We start from the raw sequence: 21,430 nt of genomic DNA, 5'->3' as shown, positions 1-21,430 counted from the left end.
CCCTCAGGCCCCGACCCCCCCCTTCCTGCCGTCTGCGTCCATAGGTTAAGGTCATATATGCGAAGAGTCATCTCTCATCTGTCATGCTACGTGAGCTGGTTTCCTGTAGTCACTTCCCTACTGTTCTCCCTGCCCTTTAAAAAGCGGGGTGCCCGGCGCAGATGACCCAGGAACCCAGAGGGAGAGACCGGGGCGCACGGAGGGGCCACCCACCGCCTCCCTCCCCCCTCCCTCCCGCCCGCGCCCCAGGATGACCCGTGCGCTCCCGCCTTGGGCGCCCGCGGTGGTCTTCCTCCTGGCACATCTCATAGGAGCCGGTAAGGAAGGACTTGGGGTTCCTGGTTGCGGAAACACCCTTCGTTTAAAACATCCCCCCCTTTTTTGGGCGGGGGGGCGTTAAGGTCTCTTGGGCCAACTCACTCTTTTCTGCAGGAAATTGGCAAAGAGGTGACTCTGGGCGGCGGTGGCGAAATGGATAGGGCGCGCGCAATGGATAGGGCGCGCGCATGGATAGGGCGCGCGCATGGATAGGACACGCGCATGGGTAGGGCGCGCGCATGGGTAGGGCGCGCGCATGGATAGAGCGCGCGCAATGGATAGGGCGCGCGCATGGATGGGACGCGCGCAATGGATAGGGCGCGCGCAATGGATAGAGCGCGCGCAATGGATAGGGCGCGCGCGCCTGTGGATAGAAGGGTCCCGGGTTCGACTCCCGGCCAAGGCACCAGGTTGCAGGGTTATTAGAGGCTTGTGTGGGAGGCAGCTAGTCGATGTCTCTCTCTCTTTTATGGATGTTTCTCTCTCTCTCCACTCTCTCTAAAATAAACCAATGGAAAGAGTGTATCCTAAACATATATATTTTTATTGATTTCCGTGGATGGAAGGGTGGTGGGTTCGATTCCCGGCCAAGGCACCAGGTTGCAGGGTTATTAGAGGCTTGTGTGGGAGGCAGCTAGTCGATCTCTCTCTCTCTCTCTCTCTCTCTCTCTCTCTCTCTCTCTCTCTCCTCTCTCCTCCACCCTCTACTCTCCAATCTCCCTTAAATAAATCAATGGAAAAAGTATATTTTAAAAAATATATAATTTTATTGATTTCCAAGAGGAAGGGAGAGGGAGAGAGAGAGACATCCATGATGAGAGAGAATCACGGATTGGCTGCCTCCTGCACGCCCCCGACTGGGGATGGAGCCCACAACCCGGGCATGTGCCCTTGATGGGAATCGAACTCGGGACCCTTCAGTCCGCAGGCCGATGCTCTACCCATTGAGTGAAATATATATATATATTTTTAAAATATATATATATATATTTAAAAAAAGAACCATAGCCGGTTTGTCTCAGTGGTTAGAGCATCATCCAGGGGACTGAAGGGTCCTGGGTTCGATTCCTGGTCAAGGGCGGATATCTGGGCTGCAGGCTCAGTCCCAAGCCTGGATTGGGTCAGGTATGGGAGGCAACCAATCCATGTGTCTCTCTCACATCTCTCTCTCTCTCTCTCTCTCTCTCTCTCTCTCTCTCTCTCTCTCTCTCTCTTTCTCTCCTTCCCTTACGTTGTCTCCAAAAATCAATGGAAAAATATCCTCCCCTGAGGATTAAAAAACAAAAAAAATTAAAAAAAAAACAGGCTAAGGGTGCATCTTCTTGACTGATTTCAGGATTCACTTTCAATGAAAAAAAAAAAAAAACCCAAAAAAACCAATAAACCAGCAAATGATAAGCCACAGGTGGGCGTGTGCTTTAAAAAAAGGAAAAAAAAAAGAAAGCCCTGGCCGGGGTGGCTCAGTGGATAGAGCGTCGGCCTGCGGACTCAAGGGTCCCGGGTTCGATTCCTGGTCAAGGGCATGTGCCTTGGTTGTGGGCACATCCCCAGTGGGGGGTGTGCAGGAGGCAGCTGATCGATGTTTCTCTCTCATCATCGATGTTTCTAACTCTCTCTCCCTCTCCCTTCCTCTCTGTAAAAAAATTAATAAAATACCTTAACAGATAATAAAAAAAAATCAATAAAATATATTTTTTAAAAAAAGAAAAAGAAAGAAAATAAAGCAAAAATTAGCCTGCGAGCCCGGCCTGGCGTGGCTCGGTGGTTGAGCATCAACCTAGGGTCCTGGGTTCGATTCCCGGTCAAGGGCACATACCCGGGGTTGTACCCTGGATCCCCAGTAGGGGGCGTGCAGGAGACGGCCGATCCATGATTCTCTCTCATCATGGATCTTTCTCTCTCTCTCTCCCTCTCCCTTTCCCTCTGACATCCATAAAAATATATTTAAAAATAAGTAAATAACTGATTTATGAAAAATATTGGCCTGTTATATTTGGTCAAACATGGAATGAACTCATCCCTGACGTCAAATGATTTCTTGGGCCTCATACGGCCCACGGGCCAGACATTCCTGTTCCTGGCCGGGTTTTCTCTGCCCTGATCCTGGGCGGCCTGTGTCCATTGGCTGGGTCATCCTTCCTTATTGATTGATTGATTGATTGATTGATTTCAGAGAGGAAGGGAGAGAGAGAAACATCCATGAGGAGAGAGAATCATGGACCGGCCGCCTCCTGCACGCCCCCTACTGGGGATCGAGGGTACACCCCGGGCCTGTGCCCGTGACCGGGAATCGAACCCGGAACCTCCTGGTTCACAGGTGGACGCTCTAACCCCTGAGCCACTGTGTCATTTTCCCGACAAGACGCCGACATCCCCTTACAACCCTCCGACCCTCTCCCGCATTCGCCTGTTTTGACCCCAGGGGGCGCCTTCGAGCATCAGATCATCAACTTTAACTTCGAAACCGTGCAAGTGACCTGGGACGCCAGCCCGTCCTCGGGGGCCAACCTGACTTTCCTCTACGGGTGAGTGTCCCGGGGAAGGGTCTGCCCCCTGGTGGTCAGTGCACGTCACAGCGACTGGCCGACCAATCGACTGTGCCCCCTGGTGGTCAGTGCACGTCACAGCGACTGGCCGACCAATCGACTGTGCCCCCTGGTGGTCAGTGCACGTCACAGCGACTGGCCGAGCGGTTGACTGTCTGCCCCCTGGTGGTCAGTGCACGTCACAGCGACTGGTCGACCCGTCGACTGTCTGCCCCCTGGTGGTCAGAGCACGTCATAGCGACTGGTCAACCGGTCGACTGTCTGCCCCCTGGTGGTCAGTGCACGTCATAGCGACTGGCCGACCGGTCGACTGTCTGCCCCCTGGTGGTCAGTGCACGTCATAGCGACTGGCCGACCGGTCGACTGTCTGCCCCCTGGTGGTCAGTGCACGTCATAGCGACTGGTCGACTGGTCGACTGGTCGACTGTCTGCCCCCTGGTGGTCAGTGCACGTCACAGCGACTGGTCGATCCGTCGACTGTCTGCCCCCTGGTGGTCAGTGCACGTCACAGCGAGCAGTTGAGCGGCCTTAGCATATCATTAGCATATGACGCTTTGATTGGTTGAACGACCGACCGGCCGAGCAGACACCTAGCACATTAGCCTTTTATTCTATAGGATTTCTATATTAATAAAAGTGCAATATGCTAATTAGACCGGACATCCTTCCGGACGACCTTCCGGATGAAGCCAGGTGCTATGAGGGTAGCCAGGGTCCCGGGTGCCAGAGGCAAGCCAGTCCCGGCAGCCGGGGGAAGGAAGGCCTCGTCTTGCATGAATTTCGTGCATCAGGCCTCTCGCTGTATATATTTTTATGGATGTCAGAGAGGAAAGGAGAGGGAGAGAGAAACACCCATGATGAGAGAGAATCATGGACCGGCCGCCTCCTGCACGCCCCCGACTGGGGATCCAGCCCGCAACCCGGGCCTGTGCCCTTGACCGGGAATCGAACCCGGGACCCTTCAGTCCGCAGGCCGACGCTCTATCCACTGAGCCACACCAGCCAGGGTCTGTCTTTGTCCTAGAGCCGCGATTCTCAACCTTCCTGAGGCCGCGACCCTTGAACACAGCTCCCCATGCCGTGGGGACCCCCAACCATGAAATTATTCTCGTGGCTACGTCATCGCTGTCATGTGGCTGCTGTTACGAATCGTCATGGAAACGTCTGATCTGCAGGATGGATTTCCATGGTGACACATGGAACATCAGGAAAGCTCAGCGATCAATCACAAAAGCAATATGTGATTATCGATGTGTTTTCCGACGGTCTGAGGCGACCCCCTGGGAAAGGGGCGTCCGACCCCCAAAGGGGCCGCGACCCACAGGTTGAGAACCACTGTTTTAGGGCCGTATCCATCTTGACGCATTTTTTTCGCTTTTCTTTTTTTTTTTTCTTTCCAATGAATTTATTATCAGTTCTGCGAACGGCGGCGGGTGCCCTGTGGTTTGATAGCCCATGAGATTAACGGGAGGCGTGCGCAGGAGGGAGACGCGAAGATGAACCGATTTTGAACAAACAAGACTCAGGGGAGGTGGGGGGGGGGTCGTGGGGGGCAGATAAGGGCCTTGAATTTCCACGTGTGGACGGAGGTGACTCACTTGAATTTTCCCAGCACCAGCTCGTGCATGGATGACGGGGGCTCACGCTGTTTTATTTACAATTTTCTTTTTAAAAATATATTTTATTGATTATTTAACAGAGAGGAAGGGAGAGGGATAGAGAGTCAGAAACATCGCTGAGAGAGAAACATCCATCAGCAGCCTCCTGCACGTCCCCCACTGGGGATGTGCCCGCCACCCAGGTCCATACCTTTGACCGGGACTCGAACCCGGGACCCTTCAGTCCGCAGGCTGATGCTCTATCCACTGAGCCACACTGGCCAGGGCTTATTTACTATTTTCTGTATAAATCTTTGTTGTTGAAAAAATTACCTATGTCCCCCTTTTTCCCGTCATTGAACCCCTCAGCTCGACACCCCTGACCCCCACCCCAAGGCCCTCACCCCCAATTGTCCATGGGTTATACATTCAAGGCCTTTAGTTAATTATCTCCCACCCACCTTCCCTCTGAGATTCTAACCCTTTTCTACACTTTATTTGGGTAACTTTTGATCTAGTCACTGCTTGGGTTTAAGGTCTATTTTTTTTTTTAAGGTCACGGTTCGATTCCCGGTTTAGGGCACATGCCCAGGTTGCGGGCTCCATCCCCAATAGGGGGCGTGCAGGAGGCAGCCGGTCCATGATTCTCTCTCCTCATGGATGCTTCTATCTCTCTCCCTATCCCTTCCTCTCTGAAATCTATAATATATATATATTTTTAATATTAAATAAATAAAAATGAATAGAAAAATATCCTCGGTCCCCAGTCGGGGGCGTGCAGGAGGCGGCCGACCCATGATTCTCATCATTGATGTTTCTCTCTCTGCTTCTGCCTTCCCATCCGACATCCATAAAAACATTTCAAAAATAAATAAATAAGAATATTTTTAAAAATAACAATTTAAAAAAAAAAACACTGGAAAAATACCCTCGGGTGAGGAATTAGCTAATGAGCTACATCGTAGAGTCCCCGGTGCACGAAATCCGTGCACGGCTAGAGTCTCTGGGTCTGGCCGGCGACCAGGGCCGATGGGTGGGGTGACTGGCGGGGCGATCGGGGCCCCCTGTTCGCTCACCAGCCGCTGCTCAGGGCGGGCAGGCCGGGGCCAGCTCCTGGGTTGAGCGTCTGCCCCCTGGTGGCCAGTGCACGTCACAGCGACCGGTCATTCTGCCAGTTCATTCCGCCATTCGGTCGATTTGCATATTCGGGTTTTATTATAGGGGATAGGTATTATTTCCAAATACATTCTATGGCTAAATGTTTTTTTTTGTTTGTTTTTTTTTAAAAAACACAAAACCTGTAGATTTAGGAAGAGGAATGCGACTGAATGCCCCAACTACCTCCTTCAGAACGGACGCCGGGTTGGCTGCCTCCTGGTGGCCGAAGGCGATACGATTCTCAACTTTTCCGTCTGGAATGGGACCCGGTGCCTCAAGAAGAGGAGCCTATGGATCGCCGATTACTGTAAGTGCCACCCAGAGGGCAAGCATGGCCCATTCCCCTCTCCGATCGAGGGCCCGCCCCCCGGACTCACCCCGACAATGAAGACGCCAGCCTTCCGGAACTTTCCACGGGTAGAAAAAAACGCATGCACCTCGGAGGGAGACGGCAGAGGGCGCTGTGCAGGGGGCTATGGGAGAGGATGGGCTGCCTCCCGCACGCCCCCTACTGGGGATGGAGCCAGGGCGTCGTGGCTCAGGGGTTGAGCATCGACCTATGAACCAGGAGGTCAGGGTTCGATTCCCGGTCAAGGGCATGGACCTTGGTTGCGGGCTCCATCCCCAGTAGGGGGCGTGCAGGAGGCAGCCGGTCCATGATTCTCTCTCATCATGGATGTTTCTCTCTCTCCTTATCCATTCCTCTCTGAAATAAATTAAATAGATATATATTGATGATAGATGATAGATAGATAGATAGATAGATAGAGATGATAGATAGATAGATAGAGATGATAGATACATAGATAGAGATGATAGATACATAGATAGATAGATAGATGATAGATAGATAGATGATAGATAGATGATAGATAGATAGATAGATAGGTAGATAGATGGATAGATATATGATAGATAGATAGATAGATGATAGGTAGATAGATAGATAGATAGATAGATGATAGATAGATAGATAGATAGATAGATAGATAGATAGATAGATAGATGAATAGAGTTCTGCATTGCCTGGCTGGCATGGTTCAATGGTTGAACGTTGGCCTATGAACCAGGAGGTCAGGGTTCGATTCCCGGTCCAGGGCACATGCCCGGGTTGCGGGCTCCATCCCCAGTAGGGGGCGTGCAGGAGGCAGCCAATCCATGATTCTCTCTCATCATGGATGTTTCTATCTCTCCTTATCCATTCCTCTCTGAAATAAATTAAAACAAATAGGTATAGATAGATGATAAATAGATAGATAGATGATAGATAGATAGATAAATATAGATGATAGATAGATAGATAGATGATAGATAGATGGATGATAGATAGATTGATAGATAGATAGATAGATAGATAGATAGATAGATAGATAGATGAATAGAGTTCTGCATTGCCTGGCTGGCATGGTTCAATGGTTGAACGTAGGCCTATGAACCAGGAGGTCAGGGTTTGATTCCCGGCCAAGGGTACATGCCCCGGTTGGGGGCTCCATCCCCAGTAGGGGGCGTGCAGGAGGCAGCCGGTCCATGATTCTCTCTCATCATGGATGTTTCTCTCTCTCCTTATCCATTCCTCTCTGAAATAAATTAAAATAAATAGATATAGATAGATAGATGATTGATAGATAGGTAGATAGATAGATAGATAGATAGATAGATAGATAGATAGATTGATATAGATAGATGATAGATAGATAGATGATAGATAGATAGATAGATAGATAGATAGATAGATAGATAGATAGAGTTCTAAATTGCCTGGCTGGCATGGTTCAATGGTTGAACGTTGTCCTATGAACCAGGAGGTAAGGGTTCGATTCCCGGTCAAGGGGACACGCCCAGGTTGTGGGCTCCATCCCCAGTAGGGGGCGTGCAGGAGGCAGCCGATCCATGATGCCATCTAAACATTGGTGTTTCTATCTCTCTCTCCATCTTCCTTCTTCTCTGAAATCAATAAAAATATATTAAAAATTAGAATAAAGTTGGAATTAGCTCAGGCACAAGAAGGCGATTCTGAGCAAACTGACCGCGGTCACTGTGGGGACATGGGGTGCCCCTCTTTGCACGGGTGCCCACCCCTGTGTCCTCTCCCCTCCTCAGTGAAACCCAGCTCGCCGAGGGGTCTGCGTGTCCTGTGGCGTGAGGAAGCCGTGACGGTGACGTGTCCCAACCTGCCCTGGAAGGGCCTCCTGTACGAGGTTCAGTACAAGAGCTCCTTTGATGGGGAGTGGCAGGTGAGTGTGGGGGGGCATATTCTCGGGGCCCCTGTGACGGAACGTCCCCAAGATGCCAACTCTGAAGACACATGGAGATGGATGGATAGATAGATGACAGATAGATATAGATGGATAGATAGATAGATAGATAGATAGATAGATAGATAGATAGATAAATAGACAGATGATAGATAGATAAATGGATAGATGATAGATAGATAAATAGATGATAGATAGATAGATAGATAGATAGATAGATAGATGATAGATAGATAGATAGATAGATGATGGATAGAGACAGATGATAGATAAATAGATAGATAGATGATGGATAGATAGATAAATAGATACATGATAGATAGATAAATAGATAGATGATAGATAAATAGATAGATGATAGAGAGATAAATAGATAGAAGACAGATAATACATAGATGATAGATAGATAAAAGAAGATAGATGACAGATACATAGATGATAGATAGATAGATGATAGCTTAGATAGATAGATAGATAGATAGATAGATGATAGATAGATAGATAGATAGATAGATAGATAGATGATAGATAGATAGAAGAGAGAGGGAGAGGGAGGAAGAGAAATGGAGAGAGAGACAGAGAGAAGGAGGTATTGAGATTTATTTAAAGGAATTGCTCATGGATTATAGGTGCTCTGCCTTGGAATCGAAGGGTGACCTCCTAGTTCATGGGTCGATGCTCAACCACAGGCCAGGCTGGGCATTTTTCTTTGGTTGTTGCTCATTTTTTGCTGTTGTTTTGAGGCAAAGACCTGGGGAAAAAAGAGAAAGTTCCCCAAGATGTCCAGATGCCTGAGAGAAGGAAGCTTTTGCTCCAAGGATGAAGACAAAACGTCATTCCATCTATCCATCATCTATCTATCCATCCATTCATTAGTCATCTAATATCAATGTACACATTTATCATATGATCTATCATCTACGTATCCATCCATTCATCCACTCATCCATCCATCCATCCACCCATCCATCCACCCATCCATCCATCCATCCATCCATCCATCCATCCATCCATCCATCTATCCATCCATCCATCCATCCACTCATCCATCTATCCACTCATCCATAAATCCATCCACTCATCCATCCATCCATCCATCCATCCATCCATCCATCCATCCATCCACTCATCCACCCATCCACTCATCCATCTATCCACTCATCCATCCATCCATCCATCCATCCATCCATCCATCCATCCACTCATCCATCCATCTATCCATCCATCCATCCATCCATCCATCCACTCATCCATCCATCCACTCATCCATCTATCCACTCATCCATCCATCCATCCATCCATCCATCCATCCATCCATCCATCCACTCATCAATCCATCCACTCATCCATCCATCCATCCATCCATCCATCCATCCATCCATCCATCCACTCATCCATCCATCCATCCACTCATCCATCCATCCATCCATCCATCCATCCATCCATCCATCCATCCACTCATCCATCCATCCATCCACTCATCCATCCATCCATCCATCCATCCATCCATCCATCCATCCACTCGTCCATCTATCCATCCATCCATCCATCCATCCATCCATCCATCCATCCATCCACTCATCCATCCACCCATCCACTCATCCATCCACCCATCCACTCATCCATCCATCCATCCATCCATCCATCCATCCATCCATCCACCCATCCACCTATCCATCCATCCATCCATCCATCCATCCATCCATCCATCCATCCATCCATCCCTGGATCATCCATCCATCCACGCATCATCTATCCACGCATGCATCTATCCCCTATTTATATCAGCTACTTATCTACACATCTACCTACACATCAGGTCACCGACCTTTCTGTTTGCTTTCCCTCCTCCAGCCAAAGGCAGAAAGGACCTGCAATGTGACCATCCAGGACTTGGATGCTGAGAAATGCTACTCCTTTCGAGCCAGAGTGACCGCCATGAAGTCCTCCTACGGCTCCACAACCTACCCCAGCGACTGGTCGGAGGTGATCCACCAGCAGAGGGGGCAGCCACGAGGTAATAATGATCATTCATCAATGATGAAATAGAATCACAAATTGACTGCCTCCTGCACGCCTCCTACTGGGGATCGAGCCCACAACCCAGGCCTGTGCCCTTGACCGGGAATGGAACCATGACCTCCTGGTTCATAGGTTGATGCATATTGGAGAATGGATGAATGGATGATGGGCAGATGGATAGATAGACAGATAGATGCACGTTGTGTGGATGGATGGACGGATGGATTGGAGGAATGGATGGGTATATGGATGGATGGACAGATATTGGATAGGTTGATGGGTGGATGATGGATAGGTGGATGGATAGACAGATAAATACATGTCGGGTAGATGGATGGATTGATGATGGATGGACATATGTTGGATAGATGGATGAATGGATGATGGATGGATGGATAGATAGACAGATACATGTTGGGTAGATGGATGGATGGATGATGGATGGGTGGATGGATGGACAGATATTGGATAGATGGATGAATGGATGATGGATGGATAGATTGATAGCTAGACGGATACATGTTGGGTAGATGGATGGATGATGGATGGACAAATATTGGATAGATGGATTAATTGATGATGGATGGATTGATCGACAGGTAGATACATGCTGGGTAGAGGGATGGATTGATGATGGATGGATGGATGTATAAATGGACAGATATTGGATAGATGGATGAATGGACGATGGATGGATGGATAGACAGATACATGTTGAGTAGATGAATAGATGAATGGATGGATGGATGGACAGATATTGGTAGATGACTGAATGGATGATGGATGGATGGATGGATGGATGGATAGACAGATACATGTCGAGTAGATGGATGGATGGATGGATGGATGGATGGATGGGTGGATGATGGATGGATGGATGGATGGATGGATAAATGGACAGATATTGGATAGATGGATGAATGGATGATGGATGGTGGATGGATGGATCGATGATGGATGGATGGATGGATGGATGGGTGGATGGATGGATAGATGGGTGGATGGATGGGTGGATGGATGGATATATGGGTGGATGGATGTATGGTGGATGGATGGATGGGTAGACAGATACATGTCGAGTAGATGGATGGATGGATGATGGATGGACAGATATTGAATGGATGATGAATGGATGGTGAATAGACAGATAGATACATGCTGGGTAGATGGATGGATGGATGGATGATGGATGGATGGATGAATGGATGGCTGATAGGTGATAACTGGAAGCCAGTTTGTGGGGCCTCCCCTCCCTGACGCGTGTCCGTCCCAGACCCTTCTCTCTTTCCAAGATCCTCCCGACCGAAATCAGGACAAACTGACCCACTTTCCCGATGAAAACTAACCACATCTCCTCTGCTCCGCCTCAGATTCGTGCCAGGAGGAACGGGTGTCCTCCAAATCCGTCTTGGTTTACGGCCTGGCCGCCCTCCTGCTCCTGCTCCTCCTCGCCCTGTGTCTGTGGAAACTCCAGAGGTGAGCCCAGCCCTCGCGTGGGGTCTCGTCAGACACACAGACGTGGGGGAGAGAAGAAAACTGTCCAATACAGATATTTGGCGGGATGTCCCATTCCTACACTGCTCGACCTGTTTAAAAAATATTGATTTCAGCCCTGGCCGGCGTGGCTCAGTGGATAGAGCGTTGGCCTGCGGACTCAAGGGTCCCGGGGTTGATTCCTGGTCAAGGGCACGGACATACCTCTATGCATCCATCCAGCCACCCATTTATCTATCCAGCCATCCATTTATTAATCAACTATTATCAATCTATATATTTATAGAAGAGAGACCCAGCTCACGAAATCGTGCAAGACCCCAGACCTGTTGCGCCAGCGAGACCCATTAATGCACCCTGTGGTGACCGGTCGTTTGGTCGTTTGGTTGTTACGTCGTTACGGCCACTGGACTTTTATAATATAGATTGGGATCTGTTCCATTTCTATGTATTGATCCATCCATCATCCATCCATCCCTCCCTCCTTCCCTTCCTCCCTTCCTCCCTCCCATCCATCCATCCATCCATCCATCCACACATTGCGTATATCTATCTATCTATCTATCTATCTATCTATCTATCTATCTATCATCTATCTATCTATCTATCTATCTATCTATCTATCTATCTATCATCTATCTATCATCCATTCATCCATCTATCAATATGCATCAACCTAAGAACCAGGAGGTCACGGTTCGATTCCCGGTCAAGGGCACGGACATACCTCTGTGCATCCATCCAGCCACCCATTTATCTATCCAGCCATCCATTTATTAATCAACTAGTATCAATCTGTATATTTATAGAATAGAGACCCAGCTCGCAAAATCGTGCAAGACCCCAGACCTGTCACGCCAGCGAGACCCATTAATGCACCCCCTGGTGACTGGTCATTTGGTCGTTACAGCGTTACGGCCACTGGTCTTTTATAAATAGATTGGGATCTGTTCCATTTCTATGTATTGATCCATCCATCATCCATCCATCCCTCCCTCCTTCCCTCCCTCCCTTCCTCCCTCCCATTCATCCATCCATCCATCCACACATTGTGTCTATCATCTATCTATCTATCTATCTATCTATCTATCTATCTATCTATCTATCTCTATCTATCTATCTATCTATCTATCTATCTATCTATCTATCTATCATCTATCTATCATCCATTCATCCATCTATCAATATGCATCAACCTAAGAACCAGGAGGTCACGGTTCGATTCCCGGTCAAGGGCACGGACATACCTCTATGCATCCATCCAGCCACCCATTTATCTATCCAGCCTCCATTTATTAATCAACTAGTATCAATCTATATATTTATAGAATAGAGACCCAGCTCACGAAATCGTGCAAGACCCCAGACCTGTTGCATCAGCGAGACCCATTAATGCACCCCGTGGTGACCGGTCGTTTGGTTGTTTGGTTGTTACAGCGTTACGGCCACTGGTCTTTTATAATATAGATTGGGATCTGTTCCATTTCTATGTATTGATCCATCCATCATCCATCCATCCATCCATCCATCCATCCTTCCCTCCCTCCCTTCCATCCATCCATCCATCCATCCATCCACACAATGGATATCTATCTATCTATCTATCTATCTATCTATCTATCTATCTATCTATCTATCTATCTATCTATAACTATCTATCATCTATCTATCTATCTATCTATCTATCTATCTATCTATCTATCATCTATCTATCTATCTATCTATCTATCTGTCATCTAATTTATCTATCCATCTGTCCATCATCCATTCATCCATCTATCAATATGCATCAACCTATGACCCAGGAGGTCAGGGTTCGATTCCCGGTCAAGGGCACTCGCCCGGGTTGTGAGTTCGATCCCCAGTCGGGGGCGTGCAAGAGGCAGCCGATCCATGATTCTCTCTCATCATGGATCTCTCTCTCTCTCTCTCCTCTCTCTCTCTCTCTCTCTCTCTCTCCCTCCCCCCTTTCCTCTCTGAAATCAATTTTAAAAAAATAACAAAGAAAGACGACGTAGGGAGGAAATTAACGGCAGATAAAGGTTTTCTGGGTAGAACTCTATGGACGTCACCTCCGTGATAACACTCACGCCTCACCCCCTGATAAGGGAGAGGGGGGTGCCCCTGACAGACAGAAACTTCCTTTGCAAAAGGAAATACCGACGCCTTGCTTTCAGGGAGGGGGCGGGGGAGGGCAGAGCGATCCCCTCAACGGCTTTCGACGAAAAAGAATCAATATTCCAATCACCCATATTTGGGAGTGATATTGGAACCAGACAATCAATGGGTCCAGGCTGCCAATATTTTTGGGGGATTTTTTTTTGGTTAATCCATCACTGAGGATATTTTTTTTCCCATTGATTTTGAGAGAGAGAGAGAGAGAGAGAGAGAGAGAGAGAGAGAGAGAGAGAGATGGATTGGTTGCCTCCTGCACGCACCCTGACCATGGCCGGGGATCGAGCCTGCAACCAAGGTACATGCCCTTGACCAAAATCGAACCCGGGATCCTTCCGTCTGTAGGCCGATGCTCTACCCACTGAGCCAAACCAGCCAGGGCTAGTTAAAAAGTTTTCATTTCAGCCCAGACTGCGTGGCTCAGTGGTTGAGCATCAACCTAGGAACCAGGAGGTCCCGGGTTCGATTCCCGGCCAAGGGCACAGGCCCGGGTTGTACCCTCGATCCCCAGTACGGGGTGTGCAGGAGGCAGCCGGTCCATGATTCTCTCTCATCATCGATGTTTCTCTCTCTCTCACTGCCTTCCTCTCGGAGATCAATAAAAATATATATATTTTTAAAAATGTTTTCATTTCAGGCCCTGGTCTGCGGTGACTTTAGGCGTCTGAGTTTGCAAGGCCGCCAGGCAGGCCCCCCTTGAGCTGGTCAAGGTAGCACATGGCCCCTTTTTGTCCACAATTCTGTATAAACTAGAGGCCCCGGTGCACGAATTTGTGCACCAGTGGGGTCCCTCGGCCTGGCCTGCTGGGATCGGGCCGGAACCGGCTCTCCGACATCCCCCGAGGGGTCCCGGATAGCGAGAGGGTGCAGGCCAGGCCGAGGGACCCCACGGGTGCACGATCGGGGCCAGGGAGGGACCATAGGAGGGCTCCAGGGCGTGTCCGGCCCGACTCGCTCAGTCCCAATCAGCCGGACCCCAGCAGCAAGCTAACCTACTGGTCAGAGCATCTGCCCCCTGGTGGTCAGTGCACGTCATAGCGACTAATTGAATGTCTGCCCCCTGGTGGTCAGTGCACGTCATAGCGACTAATTGAATGTCTGCCCCCTGGTGGTCAGTGCACGTCATAGCGACTAATTGAATGTCTGCCCCCTGGTGGTCAGTGCACGTCATAGCGACTAATTGAATGTCTGCCCCCTGGTGGTCAGTGCACGTCATAGCGACTAATTGAATGTCTACCCCCTGGTGGTCAGTGCACGTCATAGCGACTAATTGAATGTCTGCCCCCTGGTGGTCAGTGCACGTCATAGCGACTAATTGAATGTCTGCCCCCTGGTGGTCAGTTCACTTATAGCGACTAATCGACTGTCTGCCCCCTGGTGGTCAGTGCACGTCATAGCGACTAATTGAATGTCTGCCCCCTGGTGGTCAGTTCACTTATAGCGACTAATCGACTGTCTGCCCCCTGGTGGTCAGTGCACGTCATAGCGACTAATTGAATGTCTGCCCCCTGGTGGTCAGTGCACGTCATAGCGACTAATTGAATGTCTGCCCCCTGGTGGTCAGTGCACGTCATAGCGACTAATTGAATGTCTGCCCCCTGATGGTCAGTTCACGTCATAGCGACTAATTGAATGTCTGCCCCCTGGTGGTCAGTGCACGTCATAGCGACTAATTGAATGTCTGCCCCCTGGTGGTCAGTGCACGTCATAGCGACTAATTGAATGTCTGCCCCCTGGTGGTCAGTGCACGTCATAGCGACTAATTGAATGTCTGCCCCCTGGTGGTCAGTGCACGTCATAGCGACTAATTGAATGTCTGCCCCCTGATGGTCAGTTCACGTCATAGCGACTAATTGAATGTCTGCCCCCTGGTGGTCAGTGCACGTCATAGCGACTAATTGAATGTCTGCCCCCTGGTGGTCAGTGCACGTCATAGCGACTAATTGAATGTCTGCCCCCTGGTGGTCAGTGCACGTCATAGCGACTAATTGAATGTCTGCCCCCTGGTGGTCAGTGCACGTCATAGCGACTAATTGAATGTCTGCCCCCTGGTGGTCAGTGCACGTCATAGCGACTAATCGACTGTCTGCCCCCTGGTGGTCAGTGCACGTCACAGCGACTGGTTGCACGGCCTTAGCATACCATTAGCATATGACGGTTTGATTGGCTGATCGGCAGACCGGACACTTAGCATATTAAGCTTTTTTTTAAAAAACTATATTTTATTGATTTTTTACAGAAAGGAAGGGAGAGGGACAGAGAGTTAGAAACATCGATGAGAGAGAAACATCGATCAGCTGCCTCCTGCACACCCCCCCCTACTGGGGATGTGCCCGCAACCCAGGTACATGCCCTTGACCGGGAATCGAACCCGGGACCCTTCAGTCCGCAGGCCGACGCTCTATCCACTGAGCCACACTGGTTAGGACAACACATTAAGCTTTTATTCTACAGCGGACCTCACCCCACTGCTGGTGTGGGCTTCCCCTGCATGCTCAGGTTGGGGTGCCTGTGGGGTATAAATTGGGGGGTTGGAGGGAGGAGGGCACCGACCTAGAGACCGAGGCCAGAGTTCCCTGTGGGGTCTGCGTCTCTGAGGTCGGATACCTGTCACCCTCAGCCCTTGGAGGGGCAGCCCCCCCTGCTCTGGGGAGTCACCCCGTCTGACCCCGTGCCCCCCCCCATGTCCGTTTCAGGGTGAAAAGGCTGCTGATGCCCAGTGTCCCGGACCCCAAGGCCACCTTCGCGGGGCTGTTCGAGTCCCACCAGGGGAACTTCCAGGTACGAGCCACCTGCCTGTGGGCTGACGCCGTGGCCTTCGTCATGGTCCTGTATCTCTCCCCCATCCCCCCGCACCATTTTAATTTTTATTTAAAATAATTTATTTTGGAGGGAAGGGGGGTTGTGTTTATTTCTCCCCCCCGCCCCCCAGTCTGTGGACCTGTTTTTATTTAATTTAATTTATTTATTTTTTTAAATATATTTTATTGATTTTTTTTTTTTTTACAGAGAGGAAGGGAGAGGGAGAGAGCGTTAGAAACATCAGTGATGAGAGAGAAACGTCGATGAGAGAGAAGGATCGATCAGCTGCCTCCTGCACGCCCCCCAATGGGGATGCGCCTGCAACCAAGGCACATGCCCTTGACCGGGAATCGAACCCGGGACCCTTCGGTCCGCAGGCCGACGCTCTATCCACTGAGCCACACGAGTTAGGGCCAATACAATATATTTTAAAAAAACAAATACATATATATGTGCGCACACACACACACACACACACACATGTAGGGGAAGCTGTGGCCCTGCAGACACCAGGCTCACACACACACACACACACACACACACACATGTAGGGGAAGCTGTGGCCCTGCCGACACCAGGCTCACACACACATACACACACACACACACACACACACACAAAGGGGAAGCTGTGGCCCTGCAGACACCAGGCTCACACACACACACACACACACACATACACACACATATATACTAGGGGCCCAGTGCACAAAATTCGTGCACTGCTAGGGTTCCTACCAGCTGATGGCTGCCAGCTGGGTCCTCTCTCCCTTTCCCTGGCCGGCCCCGTCCCTCGGTCGAACTCCCGGACGGACTCCTGGTCCACGGACAATTTGCACACGACGCTTTTATTATACAGGATATATACTGATGGATTGATTTCAGAGAGGAAGGGAGAGAGAGAGAGAAACATCCATGATGAGAGAGAGAGCCCTGGCCGGTGTGGCTCAGTGGATAGAGCGTCGGCCTGCGGACTGAAGGGTCTCGGGTTCGATTCCTGGTCAAGGGCACAGGCCCGGGTTGCAGGCTCCATCCCCAGTCAGGGGTGTGCAGGAGGCAGCCGGTTCATGGTTCTCTCTCATCATTTTTTTAAAAATTGATTTCAGCCCTGACCGGTGTGGCTCAGTGGATAGAGCGTCGGCCTGCGGACTGAAGGGTCCCGGGTTCGATTCCTGGTCAAGGGCATGGACCTGGGTTGCGGGCACATCCCCAGTGGGGGGCGTGCAGGAGGCAGCTGATCGATGTTTCTCTCTCATCGATGTTTCTAACCCTCTATCCCTCTCCCTTCCTCTCTGCAACAAATCAATAAAATATATTTTTTAAAAAATTGATTTCAAAGAGGAAGGGAGAGGGAGAGAGAGAATCATGGACCGGCCGTCTCCTGCAGGCCCCCGACTGGGGATCGAGCCCACAACCCGGGCCTGTGCCCTTGACCGGGAATCGAACCCGGGACCCTCAGTCCACAGGCCGACGCTCTATCCACTGAGCCACCCCGGCCAGGGCTACAACAGACTCTAAAAAACCAATGTGCTCTCGAGGCTCCTGCTCAAGGGCCCTCCAGCCTCTGTTGATCTTATAGCAGCTGCTTGTCAGTTTGGTGTGGTTTTTTTTTCCGTTTTAATGTGAGAGAGAGAGACAAACAGCTTCTCCCTCAATCAGCCCCAGGGATCAAGGCGTCACCTCCTCTTTGATCAGCTCAGGAAGCCGTGTTCCCCCTGCACACCCAGCCCAGGCCCTAAACTTCCTCTTTCCAGCCCCAGCTGCTGTCATTGCATTTCATTCCCTGGGGGAGCTGCTGAAAGGGGTTTTGGGGGGGGGGCACAGCTGGTGGACAATGAGGGCCAGGGCCCAGCCCCCATCCTGGGGAGCCCAGCAGAGCCTGGAGAGGCAGCTGTGGTGAGAGATAGGCCCATTGCCTGGGGTTCCCAACTTCACACATTCACCCTCTCTCTCCGCCCTGGAGACCAGGCATTAGAGGTCTGAGATCCAGGGGTGCCAGGGCCCCCCATCTCCCTCCCCTGGAGGCTCCTGGGAGGGTCCCTCCTGCCTCTCCCAGCGTCTAGGGCTCCGGGTGTCGGGGTGTCTCCGGGGCTGGTGGCGGCCTCCCTCCCTCCTGCCTCTGCCTCCATCCACCTCCTCTGTGGCTGCATCTCCTCTTCTGTGTCTGACAAGGAGCCTTCCCTCCATCCCACCTGCGAGATGAATTTCTTTTCTTTCTTTAAAAAAAAATATATTTTTTTATTGATTTCAGAGAGGAAGGGAGAGAGAGAGAGAGAGAGAGAAGCATCCATGATGAGAGAGAATCATGGATCGGCCGCCTCCTGCACGCCCCCGACTGGGGATGGAGCCCGCAACCCGGGCCTGTGCCCTTGACCGGGAATCGAACCCTGACCTCCGGGTTCCTAGGTCGGCGCTCATCCACTGAGCCACACGGGCCGGGCAGGAGCAAGGTGAATATTTTTTTTTTTAATATATTTTATTGATTTTTTACAGAGAGGAAGGGAGAGAGATAGAGAGTTAGAAACATCGATGAGAGAGAAACATCGATCAGCTGCCTCCTGCACATCCCCCACTGGGGAAGTGCCTGCAACCCAGGTACATGCCCTTGACCGGAATCGAACCTGGGACCTTTCAGTCCGCAGGCCGACGCTCTATCCGCTGAGCCAGACCGGCTTTGGCAAGGTGAATATTTTGAAATAATTTTTTAAACCTATTTAGGTGTGAGGGACATAAAAGAAACAGAAGGGTGAAGAAATAATAATAAAAAAAAAATTTACTGTACACTCTTAGGTTCTGTGCCGGGGTCAGTAAATTAAACGGACAAAAGCCAGAATAAAAAGATGAAAAAGACAGAGGAGCCTTAGCTGGCGTGGCTCAGTGGATAGAGCGTCGGCCCACGGACTGAAGAGTCCCGGGTTCGATTCCCGGTCAAGGGCACATGCCCGGGTTGTGGGTTCGATCCCCAGTAGGGGGCGTGCAGGAGGCGGCCGATCCATGATTCTGTCTCATCACTGATGTTTCTCTCTCTCTCCCTCTCCCTTCCTCTCTCTCTCTCTCTAAAAAAAAAAAAAATCAATAAAAACCTATTTTAAAAAAGGAAGTCCTCCCTGGGTTGGGGTGGACGTGGAAGGGAGAAGAGAGAGCCTTTGCGAATGGAAATTTTCTGCAAAAAAAAAGGGGAAACTCGTGGTAGAAGGAGGACCGGCCGTTGCTGCTGTGGTTGCTCTTAAAAATAAAAAATAAAAAAAACAACAACACAGCTCAAAATAACCCTCCCGTCAAGTGGCCTGTTTGGGGGGGGTGGCAGGTCCGCATTCCTTTGAGGGGAGAGAGGAGACAGGGCAGATAGGAAGGCCCTTGTGTTGGTATCTTTCTGCTCAGGCCACACCCGTTTTATTTTATTTCTTTATTTTTAAAGATTCTAAGTGGTAAGAAAGCATGGCAATATATATATAGAGGGGGGGGGGGGGAGCCTGGTGCACGAATTCATGCACCAGTGGGGTCCCTCAGCCTGGCCTGCGGGATCGGGCTGAAACCAGCTCTCCGACATCCCCCAAGGGTTCCCCGATGGCGAGAGGGTGCAGGCCAGGCCGAGGGACCCCACTGGTGCATGATCGGGGCCGGGGAGGGACCGCGGGAGGGCACCAGGGCGTGTCCGGCCCGTCTCGCTCAGTCCCCATCCGCCGGACCCCAGCAGCAAGCTCACCTACCGGTCAGAGCGTCTGCCCCCTGGTGGTCAGTGCACGTCATAGCGACTGGTTACCCATTTGACTGTCTGCCCCCTGGTGGTCAGTGCACGTCATAGCAAGCAGTTAAACAGCCTTAGCATATCATTAGCATATGACGCTCTGATTGGTTGAACAGCCGATCAGGCAACCAAACACTTAGCATATTAGGCTTTTATTCTATAGGATATATAAATAAAAACATTATATATGTGTGATGGTTTTATTAATATCAGAGAGAGGATTGGGAGAGGAAGAGAGAGAGAAACATCCATGATGAGAGAGAATCATGGACCGGGTGCCTCCTGCACGCCCCCTACTGGGGACGGAGCCCGCAACCCGGGGCATGTGCCCTTGACCGGGAATCGAACCCGGGACCCATCAGTCCGCAGGTTGACGCTCTATCCACTGAGCCACACTGGCTGGGCTGTACCTCACCTCCTTTACCGCCTCCTCGGCTGATGGCCCCTTGTTTTTTCTTGCCTTCGAAACGCAATGGGTGTCCCCACAGGAGTGGATTAAGGACACGCAGAACCTCACCCACTTGCAGAAGGTGGAGGACCGGGAGCCGGAGGATGTGCTGACGGAGGGCTTGGAAGTCCAGCCACCCAAGGTCGAGGCCGAGACTCCTGTGACGACGATGACGGGGCCCCCGGGCCTGCAGACGGTGGAGAAGGAAACCCCTGGGACGCCCAGCCAGCTCCCAGGCCGGCCCCCACAAGGAGAGCAGGTGCTCGCCCTGGGCGGCTTCAGGTTTACGATGAGTGACAACTCTTATGTGATGCTCTGAGGGGGTGCGAATTAAAAGCCAGCATCTCGTCCGTGTTGACATGGAAAGACCGAGGGGAACTTGTTGGCGACTCAGAGCTCACCCCCATGAAAGGGGCACCCCTAAGCAATAATGCCAACATTTTGGGGGGTCACTAGAGATCCCCCACCCCCACCCGATTGGGCCAACCAATGGGTTTTACGCCTCACAGGTGTCAGGACTCAAGAGGTTGAAGGCGCATTCGTTGAAGGTTGGAGAGGATTGATTAGAGTGTTCCTTTAAAAATACATATACATGTTATTGATTTCAGAGAGGAAGGGAGAGGGAGAGAGAGGAATATCATTGATGAGAGAGGATCCAGGGTCGGCTGCCTACTGGGGTCGAGCCTGCAACCCGGGTCTGTGCCCTTGACCGGGAATCGAACCCTGACCTCCTGGTTCCTAGGTCGGCGCTCACCACTGAGCCACATGCACGCCTGATGTTTTCACGTAAATTGAACCATTTTTTTCTCGGACCCTTTGTTACCAGGGGGCCCTGTCACCAGCGAGGATGGTGGCATATTAACCCCC

General features: G+C 50.5%; 1 protein-coding gene across 1 annotated transcript; it reads left to right on the top strand.

Moving 5' to 3' along the window:
• Window positions 1–250: 250 nt before the first annotated feature.
• Window positions 251–20,882, top strand: LOC308511011 (cytokine receptor-like factor 2; the record flags this gene model as incomplete). Its single annotated transcript, XM_081081021.1, has 8 exons — window positions 251–317; window positions 2,741–2,843; window positions 5,773–5,927; window positions 7,721–7,854; window positions 9,730–9,892; window positions 11,268–11,373; window positions 16,263–16,392; window positions 20,604–20,882. The coding sequence occupies 8 exons, from the start codon at window positions 251–253 to the stop codon at window positions 20,880–20,882; spliced, it is 1,137 nt and encodes a 378-aa protein (XP_080937147.1).
• Between the last annotated feature and the right edge of the window lie 548 nt (window positions 20,883–21,430).

The sequence above is a fragment of the Myotis nattereri genome, assembly GCF_964212035.1.
Source record: "Myotis nattereri genome assembly, chromosome: X".
In the NCBI taxonomy this organism is placed as follows: Eukaryota; Metazoa; Chordata; class Mammalia; order Chiroptera; family Vespertilionidae; genus Myotis; species Myotis nattereri.
The sequence above is the reverse complement of the archived record's forward strand: the minus strand, read 5'-3'. Positions and strand labels throughout refer to the sequence as shown.